The sequence below is a fragment of the Gymnoscopelus braueri genome, assembly GCF_963280865.1.
Source record: "Gymnoscopelus braueri genome assembly, chromosome: 8".
NCBI lineage: Eukaryota > Metazoa > Chordata > Actinopteri > Myctophiformes > Myctophidae > Gymnoscopelus > Gymnoscopelus braueri.
In genome coordinates, this window is record NC_137609.1 from 1,856,030 (window position 1) to 1,869,531 (window position 13,502).

Here is a 13,502-nt window from a genome sequence, read left to right on the forward strand (position 1 = left end):
ATTCCTTTTTTTTTTTACATTTTGGACAAAATAGCCAATTTTACATCGAGGTGCCCACCTATCCTGTATCCTTCAGAAGACCCCAGCAAAGTTAGTTTAAAGGGTAAGTGATATGTGTTTGTTAAAATAAGTGTTAAATAGCTCTATATTGTGATAGTAATCATTGATAAAGAGAGAACAGGGGTCTTTCAACGTTTTTCAAGCCAGGACCCCTTTAGCTGAGACTAGAGAGAGATGAAGCACTGAGGGACCCCCCAGTACATAGGCATATTGTATAAAATTGTGTAGCAGATTAAACTTTTTCATAGAATTCATAGATAGCTTCATAGACTTGTTTGGCAGCACTGTCCTCAGAGTATGTTGGATTCATGTTAATGTGTATTTTCAGACATTTAACAACTTAAACCGTCAATAATTAGTAAACTTGACCTTTCGCTCTGTACCTAGTCTGCTTTTTTTCCTGCACATCCTAGTGAATGTGTACTACTTGTGTAAATGTAGCCTACTCTTAAAAAGAAAGAAAGAAACAAAAACCAAAAAGGTCTACAGACATAAATAGGGGCATATTTATGAAAGAAAAGGTAAGGAAAATGTCCAAAGATTATTCAATTCAAAGCTTTTACATGTGTCCAGCATTAGCCAGTGGTGTAAAGTAACTAGTACATTTACTCAAGTACTGTACTTAAGTACAATTTTGAGATATTTTTACTTTACCGGAGTATTTCAATTTTCAGCACTTTTACTTCGCTCCACTAGGCCATTGGTTCTCAAAGTGGGGTCCGGGGACCCCCAGGGGTACTTGAGGGGGTTCCAGGGGGTCCCCAGCTAAATGATGGATAGGAATCAAATGGACCCGTTAGGGTCCATTTGGTTCCATTTGTACGCTCTCAGAGTTAAATTAACATTGATTTTACAATATGAATTGGGGTCCCAGAGATAGAGATGCCATTACATGGGGTCCGTAGCCTAATGCATGTCAAACTGGGGGTCCTTGAAATTAAAATGGTTGAGAATCACTGCTAGAGCTGTAAACATTTTCTCTTATGGGGGTCCCTGGCTTATCTTTTCAAATGGGGGTCCGCGGGCTAATAAGTGTCAATTTGGGGGTCCTTGACATGAAAAAGTTTGAGAACCACTGCACTAGGAAACATCTCAGAGGATATTGTAGCCTACTTTTACTCCACTACCATTATTTGAAACCTTTAGTTACTAGTTACTATGTAAATCAACCACTTTTCGCATTTCAGCCATTTGAAAATAGCAGATCTACAAGCTCACAATGCGTCATGATCATAGAGTTAAACATAAGGTCATGATGCATTGTGAGCACGTCTTTACGACAGCCGGGTCCTGTGTACAGACTACTTGCAGTGTTGCCAGGTCTGCTTATTATAAGCGACTTTGGGCATTTTTTTCTGTAAAGTTTGCTTGTAAATATTGATAACAGGTTGCGTTTTGTGGGGCTTGTCTCTAAAGTCTAGTTGTTTATTTTGGGGTTGTTTAAACCTGTAGTTCTCAAATATTTTCATATCAAGGACCCCAAATTAATATGTATTTGTCCTGGAGGACCCCCATCTGAAAATAGTTTGTGGGTACAAGATGTGTTAAAATGTTTCAAGATATAGCAGAAATAGCAGATCTACAAGCTCACAACGCGTCGCATCGTGTCGCGTTGTGAGCTTGTAGATCTGCTATTTTCAAATAGCCGACGTGAATTTTAAAGGTGTCATGTTAGGTCGCTTCTTTTAGGCTTGGTTTAACAGCCCTGGTTTGCTTATTTTCTCTCGCAGCACCTGGCAACGCGGACTGCTTTACGACCAGCCGTATTCCGCGTTGCCTAGCAGAGAAACAAAGATGGCGTCCGGCAGTGGGGTGAGAGTTTGTTTTGTTATTAGTTTTTCTCTGTTTGTTTCCGAGTTTCAGTCGTTTCTCAGACCGCGGTGCTGCTTTATGTTAATTAGAATTAATACAAAAATAAACCAGATGAGTTGATCGACCCGTTTCTAATGAAACGACACGTTTTAACGTTTAAAAAATACTCACTGCTAAACTGGCTAAGCTAACATGTTAGCCGCTGTAACCACATATAAATAATATATACAATAATATATAATGTATAAATAATATTTTATATATATATATATATATATATAGCTCTGAATATAGCCTAGAGTGGGGATATATATATATAAACTTTAATTATTTCAAATTGAATATGCTGTTATTGTTTTTCATAATTAATAGACACACTGTCATTTAAAATGTTCCAGTGAGTAAGTGTCATTTTATGTAAATATATATACATATATGTTTAAAATAAAATAAAAGCTATTATCATTGCTATATAGCAGTGGTTCTCAACCTGTGGTTCGATTTTGGGGTGTCCCCATATGATTTTTTTTTTTGGGGGGGGGGGGGGGTGGGGGGTCCAGGTGGGGGTCCCCAACGCCACGCGCTGCGAGGGGTTGTGAGCTTGTATCTAAACTGTACAATCTAAAATATATCTAAACTTTCTAAAGTCAAACTAAATGTAATGCCTCAACTCCTACAGTTCCAAGTGCTTGGATGGGGGTCCCCAGTTCATATATGATTATTTATGGTGGTCCCCAGTTCATATATGATTATTTATGGTGGTCCCCAGTTCATATATGATTATTTATGGTGGTCCCCAGTCCAAATAGGATTATTTATGGTGGTCCCCAGTTCATATATGATTATTTATGGTGGTCCCCAGTCCAAATAGGATTATTTTGGGTGGTCCGCAGTTTGAATATGATTATTTTGGGTGGTCCGCAGTTTGAATATGATTATTTTGGGTGGTCCGCAGTTTGAATATGATTATTTTGGGTGGTCCGCAGTTTGAATATGATTATTTTGGGTGGTCCGCAGTTTGACAAAGATTGTAGATGTGCAATTTTTTTTTTATCGTGAAAATTTGCGCAAATCTTTGTCAAATGTCTCAACAGATGTCTTCATTTCTCTGAAAAAACTATTGTTGCTATATCAGTCGTGCTCAAACTTTTTCTTGTCGAGGACCCCCAAAATTATGTTTTTGGTCGCCGATCCCCATCAAAATATGTTGTTTCAGGGACCCCCCCAGAAGCAAAGATTTGAGTTAACAATGTTGTTTTCAAAAATATATATGTATTCAACACAAATGTTTAAGATCTTTCAATAATAGCAGATCTACAAGCTCGTAGAGTGGCACTCGGTGCCACGCTACGAGCTTGTAGATCTGCTATTTTTGAATAGCCAAGAAATCTAAAATGACACACGGATGCGTTCCTGGTCTTAAATGGGTTAATGTCAAGGAGGGTCGCCAATTGCCCTTGAAATACAGAATGGTCCCTTATTTGGAAACTGGAAGACGTGTCCCTCATTGAACTGATCAGGAACACACTTTGTTCCTTATTTTGTAGGAAATCAATCAATGATACACATCTTAGTTCAAACAGCTCATATACATTATTATACTCTATAATACAGGTTGTTAACCACTTAACCCATCTAGACTTGGTAAACTGGACCTGAGTTGTCTCTGTACTGGGAGCACTTATTTCTGTCTAACACCAAATATTTTTTGTCTTTTTAATTGTGTCTTCCCGGGACCCAAACTAGACCCAAGCTAGACCCAAGCTAGACCCAAACAAGCTCGATCTGAGCTTGTAGATCGGCTATTTTAACTTTAGCTTAAAAGTAAAATTTGTGGAAGATATGGAATTTATTTTAATTGTTCATGAAATGCTTTTGAAAAATTGTTTAATTTTTTTTATTATGTATGCAAACTTTTGAAATAAACTGAAATTGAACTTATTGAAAAACAATCGGTCTGCAACGCACAATTGGGTCCCGACCCACTGTTTGGGAAACAGTGGTTTAGACTGGTTCTTAGTTTACCTGCTGTGATCTACACTGTCTCTCTGCATTCTGTATGTGATTATTTACCAGTGGTGGAAAAAGTACCCAAATGTTTTACTTAAGTAAAAGTATCAATACCGCAATGTAGAAATACTGTTACAACTAGTAACAGTCTGGAATTCAAAATGTACTTCAGTAAAAGTATAAAAGTATTGGCATCAAAATGTACCAAAAGTAAAAGTACTCATTATGCAGAATGTCCCATTACAACTTTTTAAATGTATACATGTCTTTTGAAAATAGCAGATCACAGATCACAAGCAAGCTCACAATGCGTCGCATCCCAAAAATCAAAATTGTACTAAAGTACAGTACTTGAGTACATGTACTTAGTTACTTTCCACCACTGTTATTTACCTTGTTTATAGTAAGTCACCCTGGTGTCTGCTAAATGCCTACATTGTAAATTGTAACTACAGTGCAGTACGTCTCTAACGTGTATCTCTGTGTCTCATGTGTCTTCTGGTCTTGTGTCCTCCAGTCCAGTAACAGTAAGAATGACTTCAGGAGGAAGTGGGACGTGGACGAGTATGAGCAGCTGGCTCAGAAACGCCTCACTGAGGAGAGAGACAGGAAAGATGGTGAGTTGTCATAGAAACACGGTCATCAATAAATCACCATTTTGTACTTTTATCACCTTCAACCTTTTCAGGCCAGGGACCCCCAAGCTGATGGGGTGATGGAGCAGGGACCCCCTACCTCGTAGGGTAGGGGGTAGGCCACCACATATATCGTATATTTATGTATACAATTGTGTTTTATATGTATAAGCATGAACAAATGGTTGCCTGGAGCCTGCTCTTACCCACAGGTTGTCCCAGTAGGTGTGCAAAAGACCTTTTCTTTCTCTACAAAATATGTATAAACATACCATGTTATTGTGCATTCAATACTAAGCTATTAAAATATGTCATGTTATGTTTAAAGACATATTGACATTTTTTGGGGAAAAAAATAACAAAAAGTTTTTATTTTATTTTTATCAAACAATTTTGCGGACCCCCTGCAGTACCTCCGCGGACCCCCTAGGGGTCACGGACCCCCTGTTGAAGACCTCTGTATTAGATACAATAATCAACAGATGAATTGATTATGTAAAGGCATGCTTAGTTGCAGCCTGTGTTAATTTTGACTTTGTTTTATTCATATCTTTTGAATACAATTCCGTTTGGTTTTAGTCATACTTAATTCATCTGAAATGTTTTACTTTTAGGCCTTGATGGCGTCGTAATGCCTGATTTATACTTTAGCTGTGTGCCGAAAATAGCCGATCTACAAGCTCAAAACGTGCCTGCGATGCGTTGTGAGCTAGCAGTTTTTAGTCTAGTTTTTATTTGTTGACGAAGTTGTCAGTATATTTAGTCATAGTTTTAGTCCTCATTATGTCAGTTTTTATTTAATTTCATCCGTGAAAAAAGGTATTTGAACATTTGTCATCCTAGCTTTAGTCGACTAAATTAACACAGGTTAAAGCTGGACACTATGTTGTAACATAACTTAGCCTATGGTCCAAAAACAGCAACACCTTTTTAGATCTTGTGTTGATGGATACCTCTGATCAGGTCTATTGATTTTGTGTGTGTGTGTGTGTGTGTGTGTGTGTGTTCAGGCAAACCAGTGGTTCCAGTTAAGAGGGAGCTGCTGCGTCACAGAGATTATAAGGTGGACCTGGAGTCTAAACTGGGAAAGACCATCGTCATCACCAAGACCACCCCACAGGCAGAGATGGGAGGGTAATATACACAATACACACGCACGCACGCACACAAGAGGAGTCTAGGACGTATGGAGCATTCTCCAGGGTGTTTTAGGGAAGGGAGAAGAGTCTAGGACGTGTGGAGTGTTGTCCAGGGTGTTTTAGAGAAGAGAGAAGAGTCTAGGATGCGTGGAGCGTTGTCCAGGGTGTTTTAGAGAAGGGAGAAGAGTGTAGGACGTGTGGAGCGTTGTCCAGGGTGTTTTAGAGAAGAGAGAACAGTCTAGGACGTGTGGAGTGTTGTCCAGGGTGTTTTAGGGAAGAGAGAAGAGTCTAGGACGTTAGGGAAGAGAGAAGAGTCTAGGACGTGTGGAGCGTTGTCCAGGGTGTTTTAGAGAAGGGAGAAGAGTCTAGGACGTGTGGAGTGTTGTCCAGGGTGTTTTAGAGAAGAGAGAAGAGTCTAGGACGCGTGGAGCGTTGTCCAGGGTGTTTTAGAGAAGGGAGAAGAGTCTAGGACGCGTGGAGCGTTGTCCAGGGTGTTTTAGAGAAGGGAGAAGAGTGTAGGACGTGTGGAGCGTTGTCCAGGGTGTTTTAGAGAAGAGAGAAGAGTCTAGGACGCGTGGAGCGTTGTCCAGGGTGTTTTAGAGAAGGGAGAAGAGTGTAGGACGTGTGGAGCGTTGTCCAGGGTGTTTTAGAGAAGGGAGAAGAGTGTGGAGCGTTGTCCAGGGTGTTTTAGAGAAGGGAGAATAGTCTAGGATGCGTGGAGCGTTGTCCAGGGTGTTTTAGAGAAGGGAGAATAGTGTAGGACGTGTGGAGCGTTGTCCAGGGTGTTTTAGAGAAGGGAGAAAAGTCTAGGACGTGTGGAGCGTTGTCCAGGGTGTTTTAGAGAAGGGAGTAGAGTCTAGGACTTGTGGAGTGTTGTCCAGGGTGTTTTAGGGAAGAGAGAAAAGTCTAGGACGTGTGGAGCGTTGTCCAGGGTGTTTTAGGGAAGAGAGAAGAGTCTAGGACGTGCGGCGCATTGTCCAGGGTGTTTTAGAGAAGGGAGAGCGTTGTCCAGGATGTTTTAGAGAAGGGAGAGCGTTGTCCAGGGTGTTTTAGAGAAGGGAGAAAAGTCTAGGACGTATCATGTAGGGCTGTCCCCGACTCATTTTCTTCAAAATCTTCTGTGTAATTCACGTGATTTCTTATTTCTTATATATCTGAAAAGCGTCATAGTCGCTTAGCAGCAACAGAAGAAGTATTTCCTCTCAAAACGGCGGATTTCAAAGTAAGAGCCTCCCGTAATATGATTAGTCAACTGGTTCTATTTATGAAGAAAAAAAAACACTGGCGGCTAGAATCAAATAATTTGTGTCGACTGAGGGGGTCTCAACTGACTATTTGATTCGTCGACTGAGGGGGACAGGCCTAGTGGAGCGTTGTCCAGGGTGTTTTAGAGAGGGTAGAGGAGTCTAGGACATGTGGAGCGTTGTCCAGGGTGTTTTAGAGAAGAGAGAAGAGTCTAGGACGTGTGGAGCGTTGTCCAGGGTGTTTTCGAGAAGAGAGAAGAGTCTAGGACGTGTGGAGCGTTGTCCAGGGTGTTTTAGAGAAGAGAGAAGAGTCTAGGACGTGTGGAGCGTTGTCCAGGGTGTTTTAGGGAAGGGAGAAGAGTCTAGGACGCGTGGAGCGTTGTCCAGGGTGTTTTAGAGAAGGGAGGGTTGTAGGGTTAGTTCATGCCCCTGGTTACCTTGTATGTCATCTCCAGTGTTTTGTATTGGTTGTAGGTATTACTGTAATGAACCTGTGTCTATCTCTGTCTAATGAACCTGTGTTTCTCTCTCTCACGCTCTCTCTTTCTAGGTATTACTGTAATGTGTGTGACTGTGTGGTGAAAGACTCCATAAACTTCCTGGACCACATCAATGGAAAGAAACGTGAGTACAGACAGGCAGGCAGTATAACTGTTTGTCTCAATGTGGGCTGGTGGTAACTAACATTAAGATGATGCAGTTATATTATCGGAAGGAGATCGGAAGTATATTGGACTATTAATTCCAATGGTAGAAGTGAACGTGAACACAGCTTCTAAACCATTCTTTAGCTCCATGGTCACTGAACTAAATATTGGACCCAATCTTCACAATATTCTGACACTAAAATTGATTTTTTTCTCTGAGACAAAACAGGTGTTTTGTGTGTGTGTGTGTTGCTGTCCCAGCAACACACACTCGCTATATCTAGCAACAGTAGTGGCAAAATGTGGGTTGGGCATTCTTCCTAAATTAAGCATCTTTGCTTGTATCTAGATCTAATCGGGGTGCACTCAATCAAGAAGACCTGATTGAACACATCTGTACAAGCCAACAGCTCAGCTGACGAAAAAAAACTGTAATACAAAAACAGAGAACAATGTAGCCACATGAACACATGCCTGTTTATACACATACACAAGATAGACATCTGCAATAGAATAATACAGATTATTGGCAATATGTATCTATGAGAGCACTAGAGTGATGCACATCGGTGCAATCGCATCAGTACATTCCTACATCTATCACTGAGGGGATCATACTGGTACAGAGAGACGGATCATGTCTAATTCTAACACTAAAGGCCTTTGCACACAGGGTGCGATTAGTCAATCAGTTTTTACCGCATGCGAAAAGACGCACAAATCGAACTGGGTTCGATTGAAAAAAAAAACGCATTGCATCGCCGCACGGTAAATTCGGAGCCGGTGTGCTGTCAGTGCATGAGGTCATTGAGAACCATGTGTTCATTTAAAAAATGATATTGTCCGTTTTTTTCCGTGCGGAAAATCGCACCCTTTCTGCAAAGGCCTTAACTCGATGAAGGTTTAGAATGTGATGATTAATATTATGGGATGTTTACAGACCAGAGGAACCTGGGCATGTCCATGCGTGTGGAGCGCTCCTCTCTGGACCAGGTGAAGAGGAGGTTCGAGGCCAACAAGAGGAAGATGGAGGAGAAACAGAAGGAGTACGACTTTGAGGAGAGAATGAAGGAGCTGCGAGAGGAGGTGCACACACACACACTCACGCACACGCATACACAAACACACATTCAACTGTATGGTCACTGTGGGGCAGAAACCTTGTATCTCCATGCAGTATTTCATCTTTTTCTCCCCAATTTAGTCGTTATGCCAATTAATTCCTCCCCACACACATTTGTGTGTTGTCACTGCTGTCATATCCTACTGACTCACCTGTCAGTGAGGAGCCCCCACCGGGAGGACGTAGAGCCTTTGTCCTACTCCTCCCGCCAAACACTCCCTGCTGACAGGCTCCGCCCCCAGCTCGTATGAGTACGTGCAGTGACAAATATCGTCCTCCCCGCCCGGCATCCCTCCCCCGGACACGGGCAAATTGTGTTAGCATAGATAGATGCTCGCTCGACAAAGCCGGATGTACCGGATTCGAACCCACAACCTCTGTGGTGGTGGGCAGGCACTTTACCACTGTGCCACCCCAACGCCCAGTATTCCATTCATTCATAATGCCCTGTTTTATACTTCATGGAATGACAGAGTCACGCAAAAGTAGCAAAATAGCTTGTAGACGTTTTAAGATAATTGTTGTGGAGCTCAAGACATCATATTGAAATCTTTTTATCCATCTGTGCCATTTTAAGATTTCTTTGGCTATTAAAAAATTGCAGATCTACAAGCTCATAGCGGCTCGGAACTCTGTGCCACGCTATGAGCTTATATTTTTTTTTTATGAGCTTATATTTTTTGAAAAATCTTAAAATGTTTTGCAAATCCTTATATATTCCAAGCAAAAAAGTTTTACTCAAATCTTTGCTTCTGGGAGGTCCCTTGAACAACACATTTTCAGATGGGGGTCTGCGGCCAAATGCATATCATTTTGGGGACCCTTGACATGATTAAATCAAAGAATAGGACCCGCACACTGTCAGAAACTTGCTAAAAATGTAGCTCTTTATTTGACGTTTCGGTCGTTAGACCTTCATCAGGACAGTCTGTCCTGATGAAGGTCTAACGACCGAAACGTCCTTCTTCACAAAAGGGGTCCTTGACATGACAAAGTTTGAGAACCACTGATTATAGCAACATAAGTTTTTTCAAAAAACTGTTAGGATTTAGAAGACATTTGTAAAATCCCCTAGAAGCAAAGATTTGAGTAAAAAAATATATATATTCAAAGATTTGCACAAATTTGCATGATTAAAAAATAGCCAAAGAAATCTTAAAATGACACAGATGCGTTCCTGGATTGAATGGGTTAACAGAATGCATATATGCATGAACATATTTGGACATATCTGTCAAAAGGATAAAGCACACTAACTTTAAAAGGCACTTCTGGTGTCGTTTTAACGTCTACTGAGGCTTTCGTGTTTCACCCCAGACAGTTTCTAGGTTGATTGATTCAATATTTTTAGATCTGATATTGATTTGATCAGACATGGCTCCACCCTCCTACATTATGCCCATTGAACTTAAAGAGATATTTTTTTGTTTTTGTCGCATTGAAATTCCTTTGTATCTCCTACCCGAACCGCTGCCTACCGGTCCGCTGGTCATCAAATTATTGACTTAGGAATGCGACAAAAACAAAAACATATCCATAAATTCAAGTCTCCATGGGGTGACTAATCCATAGAAAAAATGTCCTTTTGGGGGTGAACTATCCCTTTTAAACTAAATTTTAACTTTTTTAGTCTCATTGAAAACACACATCCCTGCTTCTGGTGACCGATATTGTCCTTCTAATGAATGTTAGACTCATTGTCGTGTGTGTGTGTGTGTGTGTGTGTGTGTGTGTGTGTGTGTGTGTGTGTGTGTGTGTGTGTGTGTGTGTGTGTGTGTGTGTGTGTGTGTGTGTGTGTGTGTGTGTGTGTGTGTGTGTGTGTGTGTGTGTGTGTGTGTGTGTGTGTGTGTGTGTGTGTGTGTGTGTGTGTGTGTGTGTGTGTGCGTGCGTGCGTGCAGGAGGAGAAAGCGAAGGCCTACAAGAAGGAGAAACAGAAGGAGAGGAAGAGGAGGGCGGAGGAGGAGCTGGAGGAGGACGACGACGAGATGACGGCTGTGATGGGATTCTCTGGCTTCAGATCTAAAAACAACTGCCACTGATCACACACACACACACACACACACAATACAAACACACATGCTCACTAGAGGTCTGCACGGGTCCAAGAAGTTTGATCCGGTTCCGATTTGAGACAAATTTGAGATTGTTCGACCCCTGGGTCTAGTAGGGTCTAATACAAAGGGTCTAATACACTGATTCTCAACCTTTTTTCTTTTCAAGGTCCCCCCAGTTTCATATGCATTAGGCCATGGACCCCCATTTGATACCACTGATACCATTTTATATCCCTGGAACCCCCAATAATCACTACCTTTACCACTGTAAACCCCTTCAGTGTTAATGTAACTCTGAGAGTGTACAAATGGAACCAAATGGACCCGTAAGGGTCCATTTGGCTCCATTTGTACACTCAGAGTTACAGACCTGTAAGGGTCCATTTGGTTCCATTTGTACACTCTCAGAGTTAGACCTGTAAGGGTCCATTTGGTTCCATTTGTACACTCAGAGTTACAGACCTGTAAGGGTTCATTTGTACTCTCTCAGATTTACAGACCCGTACGGGTCCATTTGGTTCCATGTGTTCACTCTCAGAGTTACAGACCTGTAAGGGTTCATTTGGTTCCATGTGTACACTCTCAGAGTTACAGACCCATTAGGGTTCATTTGGTTCCATGTGTACACTCTCAGAGTTACAGACCCATTAGGGTTCATTTGGTTCCATTTGTACACTCTCAGAGTTACAGACCCTGTAAGTCTGGTTCCTATCATTTCTGAATGGGAACTCCTGGAACCCTTGCAAGGACCCCCCGGGAGGCCATGGACCCCATGTTATAGAACCACTGGTCTAGTAGTCACAGAATCCGATACTCAGGCTACATTATAGAATGATATTTTCAGCAAGGCTTTGTAAATAATGCTCATTTCACTGTTGAGACCAGTCCGTCACCTAGAAAAAGATAGATAGATAGATAGATAGACCCGTCTATGACCCTGTTGTAGCTCATGAAGGGGGGGTGACAGTCACAGACAGAGCTACATTGAGACATATGTCTGTCTGTCTTGCCTGCATTCAATCGAGGTGTACATTTTACGCCGACTTTCTTTGAGTCTTCGTCGATGCATCAATAAAATGCATTTTCGGTTCCGGGTGGACTTGTTGCAGACCTCTTAACACGTTTACACACGCATACACACACACACACCCCGTGTGAGCAGGTTGTATTTTGATGTTTTAACCCATTTAGACCGGGAACGCATCTATGTGTTATTTTAGATTTTTAGCTATAACCATTATTTTATACTTTGGCTATTCAATAATAGCAGATATACAAGCTCGTAGCGTGGCACTCGGTGCCGTGCTATGAGCTTGTATAACTGCTATTTTTGAACATTTGTTCAAATCTTTGAATACATGTATTTTTGGATTTTTTTTTAACTCAAATCTTTGCTTCTGCGGGGTCGCTGGAACAACATATTTTGATGGGCATCGGCGGCCAAACGCATAATTTGGGTGGTCCTTCCTTGACATGAAAAAAAATAGCAGATCTACAACCTCATAGCGTGGTGAGCTTGTAGATCTGCTATTTTTTTAATAGCCAAAGAAATCTAAAAATGACACAGCTGTGTTCCCGGTCTTAATGGGTTCAGTGTTTATCTGATGCTCCCATTCAGACACAACTACACTTGAAAAGCAGACAGTATTCCATTATGTAGAGTTCCAACTGTAGAACCACAGTCAGATCCCAGATCAGCAACAGCAATACCCTACTACAGGGTACAGATTAAACCAAATGGACCTGTAAAGGGTCCATTTGGTTCCATCTGTACCCTAATTCTGAGTTAAATTAACGTTGGGAATTGAATTGTGTGTATTTACTGTGAATAATAGATTCATAAACAATTCTCACCATTGAAATGTGTGTGTCTGCCCGTAACAGAAACGCCCACAGGCTCAAATCCCCACAACACAATAACAGTATGTCCACGAGCAAGGCAGCAACAACTTCCACAGTACAAAGACCAGAGCGTCAGATAAACAAAGTGAAACATGGTCCTGAGGGCTGTCGGTTTTCATGTTTTTATAACCTTAAATGTTCTTTACTTTCATCAAAACTGAAATCTTTATTCTGTTTTTATTTTATTTTATTAAAATTCTTCTGTAGATTGATGTCTTGTGTTTGACTTGAACTTTTCACACGCATACACACACACCGTGTGAGCAGGTTGTATTGTGTCGTCCGTCCGTCAGCTAATCTCCGATCGGCGTGAAACTTTTCACACACACTCCCTGGATGCCAGAGCAGAACTTCTGCCCCAGATTTTTCACATTGGCCTGTTACAGCACCACCAGCAGCGTGGTGATTTTTGCAAAACACATTTGTTTATATTCTATGAGATTTTGTCCAAACATAACACAAATTGGTACACATTGTCTCTATAGTCATGTGATCAAGATGGATCTGTCCCATTTTTCATATTCCATTGGAATTAACTAAGATTGGCTTCCAAAGAGCAAAATGCCTCAAATCATGAACACAGCATCTGATTGCCGTGAAACTTTGGACACACATTCCCACTAGGCTAAGGAAGAAATGCTAATTGGCTTCAAGGTGGTGCTATACCAGGCAGATTCACATTTGCCCTCTAACTCTTAAACCGTAGGTCCTACAATAAAAAATGTTTTACACTTCATTCCATGACATCTCACTCTCCAAATAGGCCCCAGCTACTTGTGCCACATTAAATTGTCTGCCATTTTGTGTTTTCTTCAAAACACACTTTTTGCTACTACTCCCACATGTTTTGTTCAAAACTCACTCAAACCGGTACAC

At 41.3% G+C, this 13,502-nt stretch overlaps 1 protein-coding gene across 1 annotated transcript; it reads left to right on the forward strand.

The window, feature by feature from the left end:
• Nucleotides 1-1,834: 1,834 nt before the first annotated feature.
• Nucleotides 1,835-12,834, forward strand: zmat2 (zinc finger, matrin-type 2). Its single transcript, XM_080434959.1, has 6 exons — nt 1,835-1,872; nt 4,400-4,499; nt 5,528-5,651; nt 7,451-7,524; nt 8,488-8,633; nt 10,569-12,834. Exons 1-6 carry the CDS (start codon nt 1,855-1,857, stop codon nt 10,707-10,709), a joined length of 603 nt encoding a protein of 200 aa, XP_080291085.1. The 5' UTR covers nt 1,835-1,854; the 3' UTR covers nt 10,710-12,834.
• The last annotated feature ends 668 nt before the right edge of the window (nt 12,835-13,502 follow it).

Excerpts from the sequence above, each read along its gene's own strand:
- zmat2 (XM_080434959.1), top strand. Across the intron at positions 4,500-5,527 it reads GGAGAGAGACAGGAAAGATG|GCAAACCAGTGGTTCCAGTT; the intron begins GTGAGTTGTCAT and ends GTGTGTGTTCAG. Across the intron at positions 7,525-8,487 it reads CCACATCAATGGAAAGAAAC|ACCAGAGGAACCTGGGCATG; the intron begins GTGAGTACAGAC and ends GGATGTTTACAG.